Below are 25,217 nucleotides of genomic sequence, written 5' to 3'. Positions count from 1 at the left end.
TAACCCTTAGAGGAAAGGAAATAACTCAAATATTTCGTAAATTACGTAGGAAATGGATGCAAAACAAACATTATGCTTACGACACGTCTGACGTTCATCTTACTCGCCGCTTGGAGCGGTAGTGAAGCTACAACTTTTACAGCAGTGAGTGTCGAGACTGTTATGTTAGACTGTGGTGTATAGACTCAGGCGCGACCTAGGCTCCACGGCTGAGGTGGTGGGGTGCCTCGGTCCCGTGGCAGCAGGTGGTGGGGGGGTGGGTGCGAGGCGGCCGCGGCTGCAGACACCGGGGGACGTCAGTGTGGCCCCGGAGCTCACTGCCGTAACAGCCGCCGCTGCTGCTTCTGCCGCTGCCGTTTCTGCCGCAGGCACAGACGCACATAACACACATTCTCCATGGCAGGTAGGCCGGCAACACTTTGCTTCCTTTCGTCGCCTGTACGGCTCCACGCCTCCTTCCACAGTCAACACTGTCCGCCACCGAAAGGTACATTCCCCAACGGTGTGTACTCTTTGCATAAACCTCCCTGGACTCTCGTAATATGCAAAGCTGCGGAGTCCCGCCTCCACTGAAAGTTTGTCTGTTAGGCGTCACGTCATCGCGTGGGTCCTCTGTAGCTTATTATAAAATATCTCGAAGAAAATGATCTATTGACGCGTAGCCAGCACGGTTTCATAAGATATCGTTCTTATGAAACATAGCTGGCTCTTTATTCACACGAAATAGTGAGTGCTGTCGGCAGGGGATCTCAGGTTGATTCCATGCTTCCACATTTCCATAAGGTTACTGACACCGTTCCTCGCCAGCATCTTAAAATTTGACGCGGCAAATAAACCGAGGACTTTTTATGCAAGGACTCCGTCGCGAAAGACTTCGTAATCATATTCGTAATCATCTTGTAACCTCCCCCAGTTTCGCACCGAACTATATTATTCGCATCCGCTGTAGGTGAAGTTATATTTTAATTATTTTAGCATAATATATATCTTTCCTCCTTGTCATGAGACTCATTGTTGTCCACTTCCGTTATTGTGAAAACTACTAAATGATAACATTACCTTTCTTAAATGCTGGAATTGATAAATTAAATCACTCAATTTATAAACATTTATGAACATCAAACACTGTGTGCCATTCTGCCACTTATCTCCGGCCTCGCTACCGAGCAACCTCTCTCTAGCCTCTCATAACCGACTTCCACCCACGGACTCCAACACTCGACTACTGCTTACCCACTCGCACATTGTTGACTGCACTGCGGTCTTTGCTTAAACCACTTATGATCTCTGAATAGTGCATAATCGATACTACGTAAGGGTACTGTACCCTTACAATCTTCTAATCGGAAACTTCCTAGCAAATTAAAACTGTGTGTCGGACCGAGACTCGAACTCAGGACCTTTGCCTTTCGCGGGCAAGTGCTCTACCAACTGAGCTACCCAAACACGACTCACGCCCCGTCCTCACAGCGTTAATTCCGCCAGTATCTCGTCTCCTACCTTCCAAAAGGTATTCCCTTTCTTTCAGGAGTGCTAGTTCTGCAAGGTTCGCAGGAGAGCTTCTGTGAAGTTTGGAAGGTAGAAGACGAGGTGCTGGCGGAATTAAGGCTGTGAGGACGGGGCGTGAGTCGTGCTTGGGTAGCTCAGTTGGTAGGGCACTTGCCCGCGAAAGGCAAAGGTCCCGAGTTCGAGTCTCGGTCCGGCACACAGCTTTAATCTGCCAGCAAGTTTCATATCAGCGCACACTCCGCTGTAGAGTGAAAATTTCATTCTGTCTTCTAATCAAATTGCGCGCCTGTGGGCTATCGTCTCACTTGTGTGACTGGATTCGTGGTTTCGTGTCAGAAAGCTCAAGACCGTAGTAATTAAGGGGACGTCATCGAGCGAAACAGAAGCAATATCTGACGTTCCTCAAGGAAGTTTTATACGCCCTCTGCTGGTCCTAATCTACGAAAGCCTGCTGAAAATTAATGCCTCCAAATTTTTAATGTGAAAACTCTTAAAACTTCTTAAATGAAACAAATGTTATCAGCATTCTACATTCTTACTCTTCATGTCTACGTAGTTGCAGCCATCTGCCACCAGAGGGCGCCGAATTGTAGCATGTAACGGCAGGGTGTAACGTAACTGTCCGGTGCGAGAGAAACAGCGTTCTGTAATCGAGTTTCGAATTCGAAGAGTTCGACCGCACATGCAGCACCGTCTCCTTCAGCACGACAATGCCAGACGACATACCATCGCTGTGACATCTGCAACAATCCGACGCCGTGGGTTGACTGTCACCGATCAGCCTCCAAACAGTCTCGTCTTGGCCCCACCCGATTTCCATCTGAAACACCTTCAAGGACTTCACTTTGCTAGTGATGAAGAGCAGAGGTGAGGTTGTGGCTCCGTCAACAAAGTCAACAAACGGTACCAACAAACTGGTCTCTAGCTGGGAGAAATGTTTCGTCGCTGGGGTGATCCTGTTGAGAAGTACATACGTAGACTTGAAGAATAAAGGTGTAGAATGCTGATAACGTTTGTTTCATTTAAGAAGAGTTAAGAGCTTTCACACAAACTATCGGAGGCATTAGTTTTCAGCACGCCCTCGTATATAAATGGTTTAGCAGACAATCTGACACCTTCGCAGATGATATTGTCATTTACCATCTAGCGAAGCCATCATAAGATCAAAAGTAGCTGCAAAAATTATTTGTACAAGAGACATGTATGATACGAAAAGTGGAAATTCACCCTAAATAATGAAGACTGTGAATTCATCCGTATGAGGATTACATTTACGAACAACTTAAGTTGGAACGACCACGAAGATAATCTTGTGGGGTAGGCGGACCAAAGACTGTGTTTTATTGGCACAACACTTAAAAGATGCAACAGCTCTACTAAAGAAGAAGGAAGGAACGAAGACTAAGGTTTATTGTCCCGTCGATGTCGAGGTCATCAGAGACGGATCATAAGCTAGGACTGTTTCAAGGATGGGTAAGGAAGGACATCGGCCGTGCCCTTTCAAAAGAACCACCTGTTCCAGGCACTTGTCTGGAGCGATTTAGGGAAATCCAGGAAAGCCTGTATCTGGATGGCAGCACGCGGATTTGAACTATTATTTTCCCGAATGCAAGTCTAGTATGCTAACCACTGGGCCACTTCGTTCGGTTTCTATTAAAGGGACTGCCTACACAATGCTTGTCCATCCCCTTCTCAGGTATTACTGTGCTGATTGGTACCCTTACCAGACAGGGGACATTGAAAATAAGGAAGAGCAGCTAGTCTTGTACTATCGCGAAATAGGGGAGAGGGTGTCACAGATATGATAAGCAAGTTGACCAGAAGTTTTTCGTCGCGACGAGTCCTATTCACGAAATTTCAACCACCAACTTTCTCTTCCGAATGCGAAAACAGTTTGTTGACTCCCACCTACGCAGGTAGGTGACAAAATAATAGAAATCAGAGGTCACACGCAAAGATTTATGTGTTCATTTTTCGCACGTGTTATTCGAGAGCGGAACGATCGATAAACAAGAAGTGGTTATAACCTCCACCTAGCGCTTTAAGGATACAGGGTACTTATAAATGGGGGGAAAATCGAAATTTTTAATGTCTTTATTAAATTCTATAGTCTTTCCTGATTACATTGATATACACATTATAGGGTTTCAAATGAAAAATGACCTATATATACCAAATTTTGAAGTTACAGTCATGTATGCCGCCACGCCCCCTTTATTTCTGTTACAGAAACCAGTATTATTTCGAAAAGAACTGTGAACTTTCTGTTTCCAGCGATTATACGTATGATACATTGTATATGTTGGTAGCAGTGCAGGTTTCTAGTGTTTGTAAATGATTATCTTTGCTAGTATTTACTTTTGTTTCGCTGAAGCAGTTTGTTCACGTGTTACTGAATGTTTGTTGCCCAAGTGCTACATGTATTTGCGGAAGTACATACCCTTAATTGTGCAACAAATATAAACTATGCCATGCATCAAGAAATTCAATAAAAGGAAATTCCGTGGTAACCAGTTCCAAAAACAAAGCAAGCCACACTGTTGAAAGTAACCTATGTATCAGTTATTCAGAGAAGAAACTCCCACATGGCACGCCTCCTGCTGATTGAAATTTTTGTGTTAACAATGACGCTTTTTGTAGTGGATTTGCTGTTGTTGATGCGGGCATCTTATCTTCTTTGATAAAGGAAATGGCTAAATGTAAACAATGTGATGGTGTAGGCTGTCTGGAAATAACTCTCAATAATGTAGCAGGAAGGGTTTAGCGGCAAAATTAGTTGTTCCGTGTAGATCCTGCAATAAATCTACCTCGGAAATTACTTCGAACATTGTGCATAATTCATATGATGTGAATTTGAAGTTAGTGTATCCAATGCGTGCATTAGGAAAAGAAAAAAAGTCTGCTCAAGCGTTTTGTGGTTTGATGGACCTTCCTCCTTCTCCCAGTAGGTTCAGAAAGTACACAAAAATACTTTTAGGTGCCTTGACGGTTGTATCTAAAGCATCTATGAAACGTGCAGTAGAAGAACCTGTAAATATTAGTGGAACCAGGAACATTGCTGTTATACTTGGTAGGACATGGCAACGTCGAGGACATCGTTCTTTGAATGGTGTTGTAAGTGCTACTTCTCTGGAGAGTGGAAAAGTTGTTGATGTTGAGTGCTTATTCAAGTACGGCCACACTTGCCATGGTAACACTGAAGGACGTATTGAACAACAGTGTCCTAAGAATTATGATGGGTACAGTGGATGTATGGAGTGTGATGGAACTTAACAAATATTTCAGAGGTCGGTGCCCGTTTATAACGTTAGGTATACAAAGTACCTAGGCGATGGGGACTCTAAAGCTTTCAATAAAATTAATGAGTTCAATGTTTATGGTGATACCTTGGTAACAAAACTGTAGTGTTGTGGACATGTGCAAAACAGGATGGGTGCTAGATTGAGGAAGCTACGAAGAGAAATGAAAGGAAAGTTGCTATCTGATGGACAATCCCTGTCTGGCCGAGGCAGGTTTACAGATTTATTATGGACTGGCCATTAGACGAATTGCACCTCTGAACGATGTTACAGCAATGAGAAAAGCTGTATGGGCCACCTACTTCCATAAGTTGTCCACATATAACCACCCTGTTCACAGACTTTGCCCCAAAGGAGCAGATTCTTGGAGTGGTTACCAAAAATCAAAAGAAAGTGGTCAAATATACCATCATAAGCAATCTCTTCCTGAGCCTGTTATGAATGAAATAAAACCAATTTTTAGAGGCGTGAGTGACCCTGTTTTAGTTAGTAAATGTCTTCATGGGCGCCCTCAGAATCCAAATGAAAGTTTCAACCATTGCATATGCGAAATATTACCCAAGACTGTTTTTGTAAGACTAAATACATTAAAAGTTGGTATACTAGCTGTAGTGAAATGTGTCAATGATAGAGTGATAGGAAGGTTGGAAGTCCTGAGAAATTTAGGCATAAAATGTGGTTCTAATATGGAAGATCAACTGCTTGAGTGTGACAGACAGCGGGTGCATGAAGCTGAAAGAGTCTCTCTTCATGTTACCAAAGAAGCTTCTTGCTAAAAGGAATGGCAAGAGGAAGCTTGAAGATGAAGAAATGCTGCAGGATGAAGACTATGCTTCAGGAATGTTCTGAGACACAGTTTAATTGAATTCATATCTTCATTTGCAATTTCCCGCAAGTTGTATTTTTCAGAATTCAGGTACAAATATTTTTATAAACCACTGCTCTGATTTTTTTCTACAACTTGCAATAGTCCATACTTATGTAGTAGACCTATGCTTTATTGCAGAATCAACTAAAGTATAGAAAAAATAACATCATTATTAGGAAAAAATTATAAAAATTAAAATGTAAGATGTGATACTTTTTATCCTTGTAATATACATAATAGGTGGAATTAAATAGGATTTCTAATTTGTTTGGAAAGTGAAAACCTCGGTTAACTCGAGGTAACCACGAATGCTTGAAAAGATGTAACATTCGGTTGTTTGACCACGTCAGTTCCTCCTATGCTCAATTAGGATGGATGTAACTGGATAGGCGACGTGACTTTCACACCACTCTGTTTCTTCTTCGTCCTCATTACCTCTCGCCACATATCATATTCCTAGCAGATCTGTTACCAGATCACATACGTCTAGCGTCTTAGCTAGATCTTTCTACATTCTAGCCATACCATTCTGAAAACAAACCCTCCAGTAACCTGTGTGTTATCCAAAACCACTCTGTTTTCAACAGGACATTAAAGATTTATCTGTTGTCATCTGTGTAGCTTTCGACTCGGCATATCTCAGCGGTTCTCTTCTGTCCTTTAGCAAACCAGCATTCCTGTCAAATTGCCTACTCTACCCATCCTTCCATTACTCGTATTCGACAAGAACGTAATTAGGAAATGTCTCAGAACAATTTTAATAAGTCTGTTATTTCCGAAATTCCATATATTCATGATTTATTATTATTTTTGTTATTATTACTAGCTATTAGCCTTCGCTGTTACCCGCGGTTAAACAGTTATTTACAAAGAAGTGTTGTCGGCCGAGGTGGCCGAGCGGTTCTAGGCGCAACAGTCTGGAACCACGCGACCGCTACGGTCGCAAGTTCGAATCCTGCCTCGGGAGTGGATGTGTGTGATGTCCTTGGGTTAGTTAGGTTTAAGTACTTCTAAGTTCTAGGGGACTGATGACCTCAGAAGTTAAGTCGCATAGTGCTCAGAGCCATTTGAACCATTTTTGAACAAAGAAGTGTTAATGCCGAAACTCACTACCCACGCGTATGCACCATCACAAAAGCTTTCTCTTCAAGGCAAGAGCCACTTGCGTCCCGACAAACCGCGTGACATTAAAAAAAATGAAAATGTTGAGACGAAGCCGGCGGATGAGGTCGAGCGGATCTAGGCGCTTCAGTCCGGAACCAGGCGGCTGCTACGGTCGCAGGTTCGAATCCTGCCTCGGGCACGGATGTGTGTGATGTCCTTAAGTTAGTTAGGTTTACGTTATTCCAAGTGTAGGGGACTGATGACCTCTTAAGTCCCATTGTGCTTAGAGCCATTTGAACCATTTTATTGAGACGATGGGTGAAGCTGACAGAATATGTCTTGCTCAGAACTCCCTGGTTTACTAAAGGATAAATTGCGCAACCGAGTAACGAATTACAAAATGTGCCAGGGAAGGAAGTGAATAATATCACACTTTGCGATTTGCCTAGTACGGAAAAGATCATTATTATCCTGGTGTGTATGGACAGCCAGAAATATACTGATACACATCTCTGTAGACAACGTTCCGAGACTTCTTGCCCTCTGCGTATACGTAGAGCTTTCTGGCTCTCGGTACACGCCAGCAATCAAGGTAGAGCCGTCTGTGCGAAAAACATTGTGCGCCAAGTTAACGTTAGTCCTTGACTCTTATTTATAGTGATCGAGAAGGCAACTTTCAAAGAGAACTGCAAGCGTCTGAGCTAGAAAGGCAAGTTTGTTGGGACAATAGGAATTTATTTATAGCTATCGAGAAGGCAACTTTCATAGATAACTGTAAGCGTTTGAACTGGAAAGGCAACTTTGTTGGGACGATAGGAATGCGTGGTGTCAGTACCATCTCTCCTTTGACTTCGCCGATGATGATGGTGTCCTGTCTTCTCAGCTCCATGATGCCTAACTTGATGCCACTGGACGATCTTTGTACCTCGGGACGGCAAACCCAACAGCTCTAATGAGTTAAGAAATTCTGCAGCGTCATGTCTTGTCATCACTGCATCGATTGATATGTAGGTGGTCACATCAACAGGTACTTGATCAATAATTTTTCATTGATGTTACCCACCGATTCATTGTTGTGCGCCAATGGCTTGACGCTAAAACTAACGCATTCATTTTGTAGTTAACTTTCATGGATGACTCATGGGAATAGCGATTTTTTTCGAAATAAAATGTAGCCTAAGTGTTAATTCAGGATAAACTATCTCCATTCCAAAGTTCATCCAAATCCGTCCAGCTGCTTCGGTGTGAAGGAGTAACAAATTACTAACTCGACGATGAAAGAAAATTAGCAAATTCTGTTTCGGTGCAGCGAAAATTTTATAGTATTTGTTCGTGCAACGTCAGCTGCCCTCACGTGTGTGCATGTTACCAGCGGACACCCTCGCATACCATAATGAAATCGAGCCTCGCTAAAGGACTCCAACGTTCTACGTGTGAAGGTAACGACGCCTCTTCTGTCGCACAGCGTTTAAATGACACCGTCGATGTGAGTCTTCAAGAGTCTCAGAAGCTGTAAGGTACGTCTGGTGCTCAGCGGCTAAAATGCAACGCGCTTGTATGGAAGTATGGATTAAGCCCTTTGAGGATTGTATAAGCATTATATTTACGAGGTGCGGCTAGAAAAAAACCGAACTGATGCTGGAAAAAACATTTATTTACAATTATTTACAATTTCATGTTATCTCCTTCAATGTACTCTCCTCCTCGGTCTCTACACCGCTCCATACGAATTTTCCACTGTTCATAGCAATGCTGCAGATCATTTTCGGTAAGTCCATACATTACTTCCGTCGCTTTTTCTTTTACTGCTTCAACAGTCTCAAATCTAGTTCCTTTCAAAGCTGACTTGACTTTAGGGAAAAGAAAAAAGTCACAGGGGGCCAAATCAGGTGAGTAGGGTGGATGATCTAAGATGGGAATGTTGTGTTTTGCCAAAAACGTCTTCACTGGCAACGCACTGTGAGCTGGGGCATTGTCTTGGTGAAGGATCCATGACTTTTTTCTCCACAAATCGTTCCGTTTTCTCCGTACTCGCTCACGTATGGTAGCCAGGACGCTAATGTAGTAATGCTGATTCACTGTTTGTCCCTCTGGTACCCAATCAATGTGCACAATCCCTTTGATGTCAAAAAAAAACAATCATCATTGCCTTGAATTTCGATTTTGACATTCGTGCTTTTTTTTGTCGTGGAGAACCAGGAGTTTTCCAATGCATCGATTGGCGTTTAGTTTCGGGATCGTAAGTAAAAAACCACGATTCATCGCAAGTAATAACATTTTGTAAGAAGGTGGGATCACTTTCAATGTTTTCCAGGATGTCAGAACAAATCATTCTTCGGCGTTCCTTCTGTTCAATTGTGAGACACTTTGGAACCATTTTTGAACACACTTTGTTCATGTTGAAACTTTCATGAAGAATCTGCCTAACACTTTCCTTGTCAACTCCTGTTAACTCAGACACTGCTCTGATTGTTAAACGGCGATCCTATCGAACAAGTTTACCGATTTTTTTCAATGTTTGCATCAGTTTTTGCTGACAATGGTCTGCCAGTGCGAGTGTCATCACTGGTGTCTTCGCGGCCATCTTTAAATCGTTTAAACCACTCAAACACTTGTGTTCGCGATAAACAATCATCGCCGTACACTTGTTGTAACATTACAAACGTTTCACTTGCAGATTTTCCTAGTTTGAAACAAAATTTGATGTTAACACGCTGTTCTTTCTGTACACTCAACATTTTCCGACGCACAGACAAAACGTCAACTACTTAAAACAGACGCCACGGGCAGACTGAGTGCAGGAGGCAGATGAAACTCGAGCAGTAGGCGGAGCGAGAGTCACGTGACAGGCCACGCGACTTTCAGCCTTATTGCATTCGTTTTATTGTTTCACCAGTACTAGTCCGGTTTTTTTCTAGCCACACCTCGTATTACGTTCAGTCGTGTGGTATAGGACATACTGGGTGACAATTATTTTTAGCTATATGAAAAAAAAAACAAAATTAGTTACAAAACTACGGAGTGCACACACTTAATTCGACATGTAAACGTCACTAAAGATATTCGGATTTAGGTTATGACATGTTCGATATGCCTGTCATCATTGGCCATGATGTGGCGCAGAGGAATAGCGAAATTCTGCATGACCCGCTGAAGTGGGAATAGCGAAATTCTGCATGACCCGCTGAAGTGTCGGAACATCGATGCTGTCGATCACCTCCTGAATGGCTGTTTTCAGCTCAGCAATGGTTTTGGGGTTATTGCTGTACACCTTGTCTTTAACATAGCCCCCTCCTTCCCCCCTCCCCGAGTCGCACGTATTCCGATCCGGAGAATATGGCGGCCAATCGAGGCCCATGGCAGTAGCCTCTGGGTACTCCAGAACCGCAATGCGGTCGCCATTGTGTTCCTCTAGGTCATCAAATACGCTCCTGCTTCTATGGGGTCGAGCTCCGTCTTGCATGAACCACAGCTTCTCGAAATCAGGGTACTTTGGATAATGGAGATGAAATCATCTTCCAAAACCTTCACGTACCGGTCGGTAGTCACTGTGCCATCAAGGAATATCGCACCTATTATTCCGTGACCGGACATTGCACACAATACAGCGACGCATTGAGGGTGAAGAGACTTCTCGATCGCGAAATGCGGATTCTCAGTCCCCCAAATGCGCCATTTTTGCTTACTGAAGAACCGATCTAAATGAAGGTGGGCTTCGTCGCTAAACGAAACCATTTTCCCATACCAATTCCCATCATGCTCCGCAGCCAACAGTGCAGTTTTAACGTCCTAGCGCATACTGTTCAGAAGTTGTGACGATTTTATTTCATATAGGTCAATAATTGTCAGCCTGTATTAAATAATAACAGCATTTCACAAATGCGACACAGTTCAAAACTCAAGAGTAAATAGCTTTTTCTAAGAGTAATTATTGTTCCACATTTCGCGTTATATTCTACAAATGAACATATCGTGTTCTACACACTTCTAAATGTATCGTGTTTGTTAATTCAGGTTTGAAGCTAATTCCATTCAAATTTCTGCCAAATCCGTCAGCCGTTTCAGCGTGGAGGAATGTAATGAACATACACTTAAACTTTCCCATTTGTAATATACACTCCTGGAAATGGAAAAAAGAACACATTGACACCGGTGTGTCAGACCCACCATACTTGCTCCGGACACTGCGAGAGGGCTGTACAAGCAATGATCACACGCACGGCACAGCGGACACACCAGGAACCGCGGTGTTGGCCGTCGAATGGCGCTAGCTGCGCAGCATTTGTGCACCGCCGCCGTCAGTGTCAGCCAGTTTGCCGTGGCATACGGAGCTCCATCGGAGTCTTTAACACTGGTAGCATGCCGCGACAGCGTGGACGTGAACCGTATGTGCAGTTGACGGACTTTGAGCGAGGGCGTATAGTGGGCATGCGGGAGGCCGGGTGGACGTACCGCCGAATTGCTCAACACGTGGGGCGTGAGGTCTCCACAGTACATCGATGTTGTCGCCAGTGGTCGGCGGAAGGTGCACGTGCCCGTCGACCTGGGACCGGACCGCAGCGACGCACGGATGCACGCCAAGACCGTAGGATCCTACGCAGTGCCGTAGGGGACCGCACCGCCACTTCCCAGCAAATTAGGGACACTGTTGCTCCTGGGGTATCGGCGAGGACCATTCGCAACCGTCTCCATGAAGCTGGGCTACGGTCCCGCACACCGTTAGGCCGTCTTCCGCTCACGCCCCAACATCGTGCAGCACCGCCTCCAGTGGTGTCGCGACAGGCGTGAATGGAGGGACGAATGGAGACGTGTCGTCTTCAGCGATGAGAGTCGCTTCTGCCTTGGTGCCAATGATGGTCGTATGCGTGTTTGGCGCCGTGCAGGTGAGCGCCACAATCAGGACTGCATACGACCGAGGCACACAGGGCCAACACCCGGCATCATGGTGTGGGGAGCGATCTCCTACACTGGCCGTACACCACTGGTGATCGTCGAGGGGACACTGAATAGTGCACGGTACATCCAAACCGTCATCGAACCCATCGTTCTACCATTCCTAGACCGGCAAGGGAACTTGCTGTTCCAACAGGACAATGCACGTCCGCATGTATCCCGTGCCACCCAACGTGCTCTAGAAGGTGTAAGTCAACTACCCTGGCCAGCAAGATCTCCGGATCTGTCCCCCATTGAGCATGTTTGGGACTGGATGAAGCGTCGTCTCACGCGGTCTGCACGTCCAGCACGAACGCTGGTCCAACTGAGGCGCCAGGTGGAAATGGCATGGCAAGCCGTTCCACAGGACTACATCCAGCATCTCTACGATCGTCTCCATGGGAGAATAGCAGCCTGCATTGCTGCGAAAGGTGGATATACACTGTACTAGTGCCGACATTGTGCATGCTCTGTTGCCTGTGTCTATGTGCCTGTGGTTCTGTCAGTGTGATCATGTGATGTATCTGACCCCAGGAATGTGTCAATAAAGTTTCCCCTTCCTGGGACAATGAATTCACGGTGTTTTTATTTCAATTTCCAGGAGTGTATATAGAGATTATTATTTCGTAATGGTCATGTACTATACATACTGTAATGTTGACTCACTAAAGGTGTTTGATTAGACCTAAGAGAGAGCCTGATACGATAATTCTTTAAGACGGTCTCCCTTTAACACCTTTCTACAACTACTCTCGGCAAACCACGTTACGGCGTGTGGTGGAGTACCTCTGTCACACCCCTCCACTCCCCCCACCCCCACCCCCACCCCCGTCTCATTTCGCGGGATGAATGCGAAAGAAGAGAATTTAAGTCCGACATCTAATTTTCTTAGTACCTGTCTGTGGTTATATGACTTTATGTAGCTCCACACGCATGTTACCAGATATTTTACGGCTGCCGCCGCTCCTGTGAGTTACCGTTAATCATATAATCGCAAAATAACGCACATTTCCACGTATCTTTACTTACGTTTAGTCTCCACCGCCAGTCCCTGCATTAAAAGCGCGGTCGCTCTGCCGGTCTTCTTGTGTATCGCTGTAGTTACGGTGTCGTCGGTTGGCGCACTTTTTTTCCTCTGAAAATATAGTGAGATTGTGCCGTGGCATTCCTGTGCTGCACGTAGTGTGCTGTTTGTAACAGTCCTATGGCTGACGTGGACAGGAAGTCATAATAAATCACGAAGTGTAATCTTAAAACAGAGGTACAGTGCAAAAATTAATTATAATTTATTCCTCATAGATTCATGCGATTTCTACCGCTATGTTTTCAGGGAAGACAAAGAAACAGCCCTTTCCTTGCGATGGTGACTTTGGTAAAATATGTTTGGAAAATAAAAAGCAACTGTCTTTTTGCGAGAAGCGTACCGTAATAATTACTATGAACTGCAAACATGAGAACAGATATTAAAATCTAAGATAAACGATTGCTCTAACTAGGCTAAAATGTTTTTAAAAAAGTGAAGTTGTATGCCATTGTTGGCCGAGAGACCCCGAAAGGCAGGATCAGTCGCCTAATTGGAAGGATTTTTGTCTGTACTTCGCGCACATTGACACCCTTCCTTCCAGAACTGAGAGTCACGTGTTTAAGGAAGGAAGAAACAGAGTTTCGAGTTTAATGTCCCGTCAACGGCGCGGATGGGGAAGGAAACCGGCTGTCCATCTTTGGATGAAAATATCTCCGCATTTGCCTGGAGTGATTTAGGAAACCACGGAAAACCTAAATCTGGATGACCGGGCGGGGATTCGAGCCGTCGTCCTCCCGAACGTGAGTTGTGTGTTCAAGTGTATCCGGTAATTGTGGGCGACAGTAATGGGTATATGTGCAGTGTGGTGTCATATTTTTTATGATGAAAGAAAGGAAAGCGTGACCCCAGTATCGCCACCTAGCAAGGTGGAGCACGGGCTAACCGTCCACATCCGACGAACGGATCACATCAATAGAGTCACATGCCCTCACTTCATGAGACACCACCGAGAAGTTCCGAATGTAATCCAGCCCACTGGTGCAAAGTCTGGTGATCAGGAACTTTACGCCACCACGCGTTCTCCCCTTTGCAGCAAAGGTGTGCCCACGCGGTCACCCGACCAAGTTCTGGCCGTACCCGAGGCTGGTGAGCTAAGGTAGTCTGACGGGGACAGGTGTAGTGAAGGAGGTAAGGCCGTTGACAATAAATTTAAAACCGCAATATACCGAATGGTGAAAGTAAAAGTCTAAACACTGTTTTCGGCATTCTGTGACAAAGTAGACAAGGCAAAAAATGAATGACAGTACGGATACTTTCAACAAAGCGGAGCAACAGCGCATGCCATACTCGTATATGCAACCTTAGTAAGAAGTCGTGAGGTATTGGTTGGTTCACATGGTTCAAATGGCTATGAGCACTATGGGACTTAACTGCTGAGGTCATCAGTCCCCTAGAACTTAGAACTACTTAAACCGAACTAACCTAAGGACATCATACACATCCATGCCCGAGGCAGGATTCGAACCTGCGACCGCAGCGGTCGCGCGGTTCCAGACTGTAGCGCCAGGAACCGCTCGGCCACCCCGGCCGGCTATTGGTTGGTGTAAAGAATGGATTGGTGTAAAGAATGGCAGCTAATTCTAAATATAGATAAATGTAAATTAATGCAGATGAACAGGAAAAAGAATCCTGTAATGTTTGAATACTCCATTAGTAGTGTAGCGCTTGACACAGTCACGTCGATTAAATATTTGGGCGTAACATTGCAGAGCGATTTGAAGTGGGACAAGTATGTGATGGCAGTTGTGGGGAAGGCGGATAGTCGTCTTCGGTTCATTGGTAGAATTTTGGGAAGATGTGGTTCATCTGTAAAGGAGACCGCTTATAAAACACTAATACGACCTATTCTTGAGAACTGCTCGAGCGTTTGGGATCACTATCAGGTCGGATTGAGGGAGGACATGGAAGCAGTTCGGAGGCGGGCTGCTAGATTTGTTACTGGTAGGTTTGATCATCACGCGAGTGTTTCGGAAATGCTTCAGGAACTCGGGTGGGAGTCTCTAGAGGAAAGGAGGCGTTCTTTTCGTGAATCGCTACTGAGGAAATTTAGAGAACCAGCATTTGAGGCTGACTGCAGTACAATTTTACTGCCGCCAACTTACATTTCGCGGAAAGACGGCAAAGATAAATTAAGAGAGATTAGGGCTCGTACAGAGGCATATAGGCAGTCATTTTCCCTCGTTCTGTTTGGGAGTGGAACAGGGAGAGAAGATGCTAGTTGTGGTACTAGGTACCCTCCGCCACGCACTGTATGGTGGATTGCGGAGTATGTATGTAGATGTAGATGGATGTAGGGATTCTGTGAGGAGAGGACCAACGGTGGACAAGTTCCAGCATCTTCTAGCAAGAACAGTTCTCCTGCTCATTAACTACGATTATTTGTTTCGTTTCAGAGAGTACATATGTTTTCGAGTCCTTTCAATTTGAACACCCCACATATATGTCTTAAGAGTAGTCAGGCGCCAAATCTGGTGTTGCCGAATATATTTTAAACTTCCTTTTCTTTATGTGCCCCTGGGATCAGTAAAAACAAGGAGTGTCCTGTCGGAAGATTAATCTTACACGCCCAGTCGACAGTGCAGTCTCAAATTAGCCAGGCGCGACAACGAGTACAAGGATATTTCCTGACGGTGACAGCAAAACAGAAAGAATGAACGGATGAGTACAACTTATGTGTTGCAGGCACATATCACAGATTTCAGTTTAGGGTGGGAGAGGGTTGGGGGGTTGTCGCAGTTTGTTACTGTATCCGTCTCCACCGCCCAGAAAAAGATATTAAGCTGCCGTCGCTCTTACCTTTAACATGCCACAAATATCTACTATCGTACTAATAATAACAATAAAATATATGAAATATTTTGATGCAATAAATAGGTTGTTTGATTTCCATGAGTATGGTTCAAATGGCTCTGAGCACTATGGGACTTAACATCTATGGTCATCAGTCCCCTAGAACTTAGAACTACTTATACCTGACCAACCTAAGGGCATTACACACATCCATGCCCGAGGCAGGATTCGAACCTGCGACCGTAGCGGTCACGCGGTTCCAGACTGAAGCGCCTAGAACCGCACGGCCACACCGGCCGGGTTTCCATGAGTACACGAGGGGTATTTTTTAAAATAAGGTCCTTCATTTTAATAAGAACGAAGTTACTGAAACTACAGTTAAAATGCGTTTTGCTCCTATTCTACATATTTTATCTAAATTTCGACATAATTTCCAGTGTTATTCAAACACTTGTCATGCAGCTCAGCAAATTTTTGAATTGCGACGTCAAAGAAATCTGCCGCCTGTGATTAAATCCAATGCGTGGCTGCAGTTTTCACTTGTTCGTCGTTGTTGGATTGTTGACCAGCAAGGGACTCCCTTTAGTACCGAAACAAGTGAAAATCACTGGGTGAGAGGTCTGAAGAATAAGGTAAAAGATCCAGTTGTCCCCATCCAGAAGACACGATTAGACTCTGTGTTTGTACAGAAACACGTGGATTTGCATTGTCATGGAACAACATGACACCGGAGGACAGTTGGTCATGCCACCGTGTTCTGTATGGCACACCGGAGTTTCTTGCACTCAAGAACGGAATTACAGAGCGTATCTCACAGCCGGAGGGCTACTCGGTTTTCTAAAACGTACACGGGTACTAAGAAAGTTGTGCAATATGACTCAGCAATAAGTCGCAGGAGGCTGATTGTTGCTGTGTTTTGAGAATACTTCATACTTGCATTGTTGCCGCTGTGTCAAGTCTGGGGGCGCAGACGTTCAGTGGCAGGTTCAGTTTGAAGTGCTTGCTGTGGCGTCTGGCTCACGAAGTGAGATTCGGACACTTTTGCGTACATCTTCGCGCGCGGTTTAAACATAGACCAGTGCTTTGAAGAAACGACTCTTGCTCTCGGCGATGTGTGTCCACATCGTACAACTATCTTCAGGTCGTACAGAGAATTCCAAAGAGGAAATTTCGCTCTGAAGAGAGCCGGGAAGGCCACGATCATGAGTTACGGAGAGAAACATTGATGCTGTGAGGAAAATGCTAGACGAAGACAGGCGAATGGCGAGTGACCTATAAGCAATAGATAACTTAGGGCAAAATTCACCTGCAATTCGTTCCATTCTGCATGATCATTTGCAAGTAAAGTAACCTTGTTGTCTCTGGGTGCCATAGACGGAAGAGCAGGTGACACGACGTGTGACTTGGTGCCGGGAGATGTTAAGGAAGTTTTCTAAGGTTCAAATGGCTCTGAGCACTATGGGACTCAACTGCTGTGGTCATAAGTCCCCTAGAACTTAGAACTACTTAAACCTAACTAACCTAAGGACAGCACACAACACCCAGCCATCACGAGGCAGAGAAAATCCCTGACCCCGCCGGGAATCGAACCCGGGCGTGGAAGCGAGAACGCTACCGCACGACCACGAGATGCGGGCAGTTTTCTAAGGGACAACCTCAGTATGTGAATAACATCGTGACAGGTGAAGAGACTTAGCTGTACTATTACGACGTGCCAACTAAGACTCAAAACAAAGTTTGGGTCTTTGAAGCTGACGACACACCCGTAGCTGTCAGAAAATGCCGATCAGTAAAGAAGAAAATGATAGCTGTTTTTCTTTCAAATCTAGTGGTATTGTGGAGCGTGTTGTTTTGGACACACAGAAGACAGTCACGGCTAGGTGGTACACTGAGTAGCGCCTGCCCAAACTCATCCAGTCTTTGAAGAACGTTCGACTGAAGTCAAGAATGGACACTTCCTTTCTCCATCACGATAACGCTCCAGTTCACCGCGCCAAAGCATGCACCGAATATTTGCGGGGTGCAGGATTGAAACTTCTTGAGCACCCTCCTTACAGTCCAGACCTTGCTGCTTGTGACTCTGCACTGTTCCCGCGCGTGAAAATGAAGCTGAACTCAGTGCAGTATTCAAGTGATGAGGAGATCCTGAGGGCTTCGGATAGCGAGTGTGCCTTGCTCCCTACAGAAACTTGGGAGAACTGGTCTAGGGATTAGTCTCGGAGGATGGAGACGTGTATTCAGTGCGGCGGAAATTAGGCCTACTTCGAAAAAATTAAATAAGTAAATCTGTATTACAAAACTTTCCTAGTATCATTGGTAAACTTGTACAACTCAGCACACATACATGATACGGCTGCAAACGATGAATAAACGTAAAAAAAGAAAGAAAGTAAAGCTTGGTAGGAGCAGAAGCGCACACGCACTGGGACGATAGGCGTCACTCTCACGTTCATTCACAAATGGACCTTATTTTTTTTAAAAAAAACATCTAATACGTTTTAGTCTAATAATCATAGTCTGTGTACATCAGTGAATAGTATATAGGTCTAACGTTACATTCAGGGAAATGCAACCTTTGAAAATTGTATGTCCGAAAATTTGAGAAGTACATGTTTCGTGTAAATGATTGAAGAACTGTAAGAGTAACAAGCTCTGAAGACACTGATACGTCATCACGTACATAATACAAGATCGAAGTGAGCACTCGCAATTATCAGAATTTCGCCAAGCACTAGGATTGTGAACACTGATCTGCAAATTAAGGGCTTAAAGAACCCGTAAATGAGGGGAGCGCGGCTCCTTTTACGTATTACCGCGTACGTTCGGTGAAGTCAGTGTTTATGGAATTTTTATCCTTTGTGGTTGAGGAGGGAGTGACATAGGGTTGTAGCCTATCGCAGACGTTATCTAATGTGTGCTCTGAGCAAGAAAGAAATGAAACTAAAGAAAAATTTGGATTAGAATTGAAGTTCGAGGGGAAGAAAATTAAAAATTTGAGGTTTGTCGATGAGATTGCAATTCTATCAGAGACAGCAAAGAACTTGGAAGAACAGTTCAACGGAATGGACAGTGTCTTGAAAGGTTTCTATAAGACGAACACCAATAAAAGCGAAACAAAGATAATGGAATATAGTCGAATTAAATCAGATAATGCTGAGGGAACTGGATTAGGAAACTAAACACTTAAAGTAGTAGCAAGTGTTTTTTTTATTTAGGCAGCAAAATAACGGATCATGGCCGAAATAGAGAGGATATAAAATGTATACTGCCAATGGCAAGAAAAGTGTTAGTGAAGAAGAAAAATTTGTCAACATCGAATATAGGCTTAGGTGTTAGGAAGCCTTTTCTAAAGGTCCATAGTTTGTAACCATGTATGAAAGCGAATGCTGAAGATTTGAGGGGTAGTTCACGTAACTAACGAGGAGGTACTGAATATAATTAGGGAGATAAGAAATTTGTAGCACAACTTGACTAAAAGAAGGAATTGGTTAATAGGACACATTCTGAGGCATCTAGGGATGAGAGTGGTGAGGGAGGAAAGTGGGGGGGGGGGGGGGAATCGCAGAAGGAGACGAAAGATGAATACAGCAAACAGGTTCGGAAGGACGCAGATTGCAGTAGGCACTCGCAAAGCCTGGCAAAGGATAAAGTAACATGGAGAGCTGCTCCAAAACAGTCTTCGGACTGGAGACCACCACAAAAACAACAACAATGGAAAGTCATTGTCTTTATGTTATGCCTTATCCAACTTACTGTGATTATCCGTTTCTACGTGCCATTAGCCTAAATCGCTCCAGACAAAAGCCGTGATGGTTCATTTGAAAACAGCAAGGGCGAATTCCTTACCCATCCTTCCAACATTCCGAACTTGCGCTCCGTGTCTGATGGCCTCGATGTGGACGGGATGTTAAACGCCAGTCTTCCTTCCTTCCGGTTCTACCTTTGTGCTCACGAACAGTGCCCTATTTGTGTTGCTGACAGCAGGTAAGGTCATGAGCCTGCGAATAGTCGCCTTTCCTCGGTGTGCAAAATATAAATGGTTCTAGTGACTTCCTTCGCGTGGACGGCCTTCACACCTATAACTTTCAACCCCCCCCCCCCCCCCACCACCACCACCACCACCGCCTACCACCCTCTTACCAACCTTGGCTGTGTGTCGGCGTAGAAGAACAAACAGGCCGGAGTGATACAGCAGCTTCACATTTTTAAAAAATCACCATAAATGCTTATATACGGTACCCATAAACAGTGTATGAGAACACTTCCTGAAAATTAGTTCAAATACAAACGAATTAGTACGGTAGTAGTATTCCTTGCCATTTGCAACTGTCTTACACGAAACTTTCAAATTTTAAGCAGAGCTATAGTTCGTTCTTGTGATTTTTAGTTTCTTGCGATCGCTTGCCCTGCTTTGCCCTCATCGATACTGTATCGGCCTCTGCGACGTATCGGGAGGTCTCGAACTCGTTCAAATGCGAGTATCGTTTGCCCGGCCCTACCGAAAAGTCTCTGGCCTGGGGTGCAAGCGTCTGTTAATCCGACAGGCACACGAGTACCACTTTCAACTATTGTACCTAGTGAGACACTGCTAATGGTTTAAGCTGTGTAATTCATCAACTGGTGGCGTCAGTAGCAATATCATTCCTCCAGTGTCTCACCTGTGGCGCAAAATCTTCGGTAAATACACTACTGGCCATTAAAATTGCTACACCAAGAAGAAATGCAGATGATAAAGGGGTATTCAATGGACAAATATATTACACTATAACTGACATGTGATTACATTTTCACGGAATTTGGGTGCATAGATCCTGAGAAATCAGTACCCAGAACAACCACCTCTGGCCCTGATACGCCTGGGCATTGACTCAAACAGAGCTTGGATGACGTGTACAGGTACAGCTGCCCGTGCATCTTCAACACGATACCACAGTTCATCAAGAGTAGTGACTGGCATATTGTGACGAGCCAGGTGCTCGGCTACCATTGACCAGACGTTTTCAATTGGTGAGAGATCTGGAGAATGTGCTGGCGAGGGCAGCAGTCGAACATTTTCTGTATCCAGAGAGGCCCGTACAGGACCTGCTACATGCGGTCGTGCATTATCCTGCTGAAATGTAGGGTTTCGCAGGGATCGAATGAAGGGTAGAGCCACGGGTCGTAACAGATCTGAAAGTTAACGCCACTGTTCAATGTGCGGCCAATGCGAACAAGAGGTGACCAAGACGTGTAACCAATGGCACCCCATACCATAACGCCGGGTGATACACCAGTATGGCGATGACGAATACACACTTCAAATGTGCGTTCACCGCGATGTCGCCAAACACGGATGCGACAATTATGATACTGTAAACAGAACCTGGATTCATCCGAAAAACGACGTTTTGCCATTCGTGTACCCAGGTTCGTCGTTGAGTACACCATCGCAGGCGCTCCTGTCTGTGATGCAGCGTCAAGGATAACCACAGTCATGGTCTCCGAGTTGATAGTCCATGCTACTGCAAACGTCATCGAAATGTTCGTGCAGATGGTTGTTGTCTTGCAAACGTCCCCATCTGTTGACTCGGGGATCGAGGCGTGGCTGCACGATCCGTTACAGCCATGCGGATAAGATGCCTGTCATCTCGATAGCTACTGATACGAGGCCGTTGGGATCCAGCACGGCGTTCCGTATTACCCTCCTGAACCCACCAATTCCATATTCTGCTAACAGTCATTGGATCTCGGCCAACGCGAGCAGCAATGTCGCGATACGATAAACCGCAATCGCGATAGGCTACAATCCGACCTATATCAAAGTCGGAAACGTGATGGCACGCATTTCTCCTCCTTACACGAGGCATCAAAACAACGTTTCACCGGGCAACGCCGGTCAACTGTTGTTTGTGTATGAGAAATCGGTTGGAAACTTTCCTCATGTCAGCACGTTGTATGTGCCGCCACCGGCGCCAACCTTGAATGAATGCTCTGAAAAGCTAATCATTTGAATGTCACAGCATCTTCTTCCTGTCGGTTACATTTCGCGTCTGTACCACGGCATCTCTGTGGTGTAGCAATTTTAATGGCCAGTAGTGTAAGATCAGGGAGCGTATAGTGGCACGTAGGCAATGAGGTTTCGGCCGGCCGGTGTGGCCGTGCGGTTAAAGGCGCTTCAGTGTGGAACCGCGTGACCGCTACGGTCGCAGGTTCGAATCCTGCCTCGGGCATGGATGTGTGTGATGTCCTTAGGTTAGTTAGGTTTAATTAGTTCTAAGTTCTAGGCGACTGATGACCTCAGAAGTTAAGTCGCATAGTGCTCAGAGCCATTTGAGCAATGAGATTTCCTTCGCACCGTGACTGATAACGGCAGGAAGTTGGCGCTGGCCTTGGTTGTCCACCACACACCGCAGTCAGCGACGCGTGGTAAGGGCAGGGCAAGGCAGCAAAGGACAGCTAAGGACATGACAGGGTGCGGGCGCAGGGCGTCCTTGTGCGGACAGCTCGTTCAGCTACCGTTGCGTAACGCCGTCCGGCTTGACCGCGCTCTGACATTTACCATAAAGCGAAGAGTCGCCAAGGCCCGCCCCACACCTCACACCTCGCGAGGTGCGGGCCCCGCAAGGCACTTGCTCTCGCGCAGATAATAGTTAAGACAAAAAAATACAACTTTAGGGTTTGTCATCACATCGAACACGAGGCCACAAATATAGGCCTATATCAGCGACGCCAGTGTTGTGCTCGCTTGTTATGGCCTACTTGTAAACAGACAATTTCCTCTGCTTGAATCAACACGAATTCTGTGGGAACAAAGGTCGAATGAAACCCAGTTGGCTCTGTCCATCCACGAGGCCCAGAAGGCGGCACATAACGGCGTTCAGGTTGACACCATGATCCTAAACTTCCGGAAAGCGTTCGCTACGGTTCCGCATGCCGCAAATGAACAAAATGCCAGTTCATCAAATGGTTCAAATCGCTCGAAGCACTATAGGAGTTAACATCTGAGGTCATCAGTCCCCTTGACGTAGAACTACTTAAACCTAACTAACCTAGGACATCACACACATTCATACCCGGGGCAGGATTCGAACCTGTGACCATAGCAACAGCGCGGTTCCGGACTGAAGCGCCTAGAACCGCACGGCCACAGCGGCCGGCGCCAGTTCGCCATTGTGATTATACTGAAAAATTCCAATCAAATAGAACGCGCAACATTTCACTGTTAACGGAGAGAAACCTTCAGATGTAAGAGTTCCTGAAGCGACAAAAAAAACTGGTCTAGGCATGCGTATTCAAATAAAGAGATACGTAAACAGGCAGAATACGGCGCTGCGGTCGGCAACGCCTATTCAGGGTGGTCCATTGATAGTGACCGGGCCAAATATCTCAAACAAAAAAACTACAAAGAACAAAACTCGTCTAGCTTGAAGAGGGAAACCAGATGGCACTATGGTTGGCCCGCTAGATGGCGCTGCCATAGGTCAAACGGATATCAACTTCGATTTTCCTTTTTTTTTTTTGCATAGGAACCACCATTTTATTACATATTCGTGTAGTTCCTAAAGAAATATGAATGTTTTAGTTTGACCACTTTTTTCGCTTTGTGATAGATGGCGCTGTAATAGTCACAAACTTATAAGTACGTGCTATCAAGTAACATTCCGCCAGTGCGGACGGTATTTGCTTCGTGATACATTAACCGTGTTAAAATGGACCGTTTAGCAATTGCGGAAAAGGTCGGTACCGTGTTGATGTATGGCTACTGTGATCAAAATGCCCAACGGGCGTGTGGTATGTATGCTGCTCGGTATCCTGGACGACATCATCCAAGCGTCCGGACCGTTCGCCGGATAGTTACGTTATTTAATGAAACAGGAAGTTGTCAGCCACGTGTGAAACGTCAACCACGACCTGCAACAAATGAGGATGCCCACGTAGGTGTTTTAGATGCTGTCGCGCCTAATCCGCACATCAGTAGCAGACAAATTGCGCGAGAATCGGGACTCTCAAAAACGTCGGTGTTGAGAATGCTACATCAACATCGATTGCACCCGTACCATATTTCTATGCACCAGGAATTGCATGGCGACAACTTTGTAAGTCGTGTACAGTTCTGCCACTGGGCACAAGAGAAATTACGGGACGATGACAGATTTTTTGCACGCGTTCTATTTAGCGACGAATCGTCATTCACCACCAGCGGTAACATAAGCCGGCATAACATGCACTACTGGGCAACGGAAAATCCGCGATGGCTACGACAAGTGGAACATCAGCAAACTTGGCGGGTTAATGTATAGTGCGGCATTATGGGAGGAAGGATAATTGGCCCCCATTTTATCGATGGCACTCTAAATGATGCAATCTATGCTGATTTCCCACGTAATGTTCTACTGATGTTACTACAAGATGTTTCACTGCATGACAGAATGGCGATGTACTTCCAACATGATGGATGTCCGGCACATAGCTCGCGCGCGGTTAAAGCGGTACTGAATAGCATATTCATGACAGGTGTATTGGTCGTTGAAGAACCATACCGTGGCAGGCACGTTCACCGGATCTGACGTCCCCGGATTTCTTTCTGTGGAGAAAGTTGAAGGATATTTGCTATCGTGATCCACCGACAACGCCTGACAACATGCATCAGCGCATTGTCAGTGCATGTGCGAACATTACGGAGGGAGAAATACTCGCTGTTGAGAGGAATATCGTTAAACGTATTGCAAATGCATTGAGGTTGACGGACATCATTTTGAGCATTTATTGCATTAATGTGGTATTTACAGGTAATCACGCTGTAACAGCATGCGTTCTCAGAAATGATAAGTTAACAAAGGTACATGTATCACATTGGAACAACCGAAATAAAATGTTCAAATATACCTACGTTCTGTATTTTAATTTAAAAAACCTACCTGTTACCAACTGTTCGTCTAAAATTGTGAGTCATATGTTTGTGACTATTACAGCGCCATCTATCACAAAGCGAAAAAAGTGGTCCAACTAAAACAGCCATATTTCTTTACGTACTACACGAATATGTAATAAAAATGGGGATTCATATTTAAAAAAACGCAGTTGATATCCGTTTGACCTATGGCAGCGCCATCTAGCGGGCCAACCATAGCGCCATCTGGTTTTCCCCTTCAAGCTAGACGACTTTCGTTCTTTGTAGTTTTTTCGTTTGACGCTCATTTCGTGAGATATTTGGCCCGGTCACGATCAATGGACCACCCTGTATAAGACAACAAGTGTCTGGCGCGGTTGTTAGATCGATTACTGCTGCTACAATGGCAGGTTATCAAGATTTAAATGAGTTTGAACGTGGTGTTATAGTCGGTGCACGAGCGATGGGACACAGCACCTCAGAGGTACCGATGAAGTGGGGATTTTCCGGTGGGATCATTTCACGAGTGTACCGTGAATATCACGAATCCGGTAAAACATCAAATCTCCGACATCGCTGCTGCCGGAAAAAGACCCACCAACGATGACTGAAGAGAATCGTTCAACGTGACAGAAGTGTAACCCTTCGCAGATTTAAATGCTGGGTCATCAACAAGTTTCAGCGTGCGAACCATTCAACGAAACATCATCGATATGGGCTTTCGGAGCCGAAGGCCCACTCGTTTACCCTTAATGACTTCAC

The 25,217-nt window shown here is 45.2% G+C and overlaps 1 protein-coding gene across 1 annotated transcript in view; it reads left to right on the top strand.

The window, feature by feature from the left end:
• Positions 1 to 280: 280 nt before the first annotated feature.
• The window catches only part of LOC126262490 (uncharacterized), a 243,174-nt gene continuing 218,237 nt past the window's right edge, over positions 281 to 25,217 (top strand). The window contains exon 1 of the mRNA XM_049959155.1: positions 281 to 403. Within this exon, the coding sequence (XP_049815112.1) occupies positions 397 to 403 (7 nt within the window). The 5' untranslated portion in view covers positions 281 to 396. The remainder of the gene's footprint in view (positions 404 to 25,217) is intronic.

Source organism: Schistocerca nitens, chromosome 6 (genome assembly GCF_023898315.1).
Source record: "Schistocerca nitens isolate TAMUIC-IGC-003100 chromosome 6, iqSchNite1.1, whole genome shotgun sequence".
NCBI classification, from domain to species: domain Eukaryota; kingdom Metazoa; phylum Arthropoda; class Insecta; order Orthoptera; family Acrididae; genus Schistocerca; species Schistocerca nitens.
Note: the sequence above shows the minus strand (reverse complement) of the source record. Positions and strands in the feature narration are given on the sequence as shown.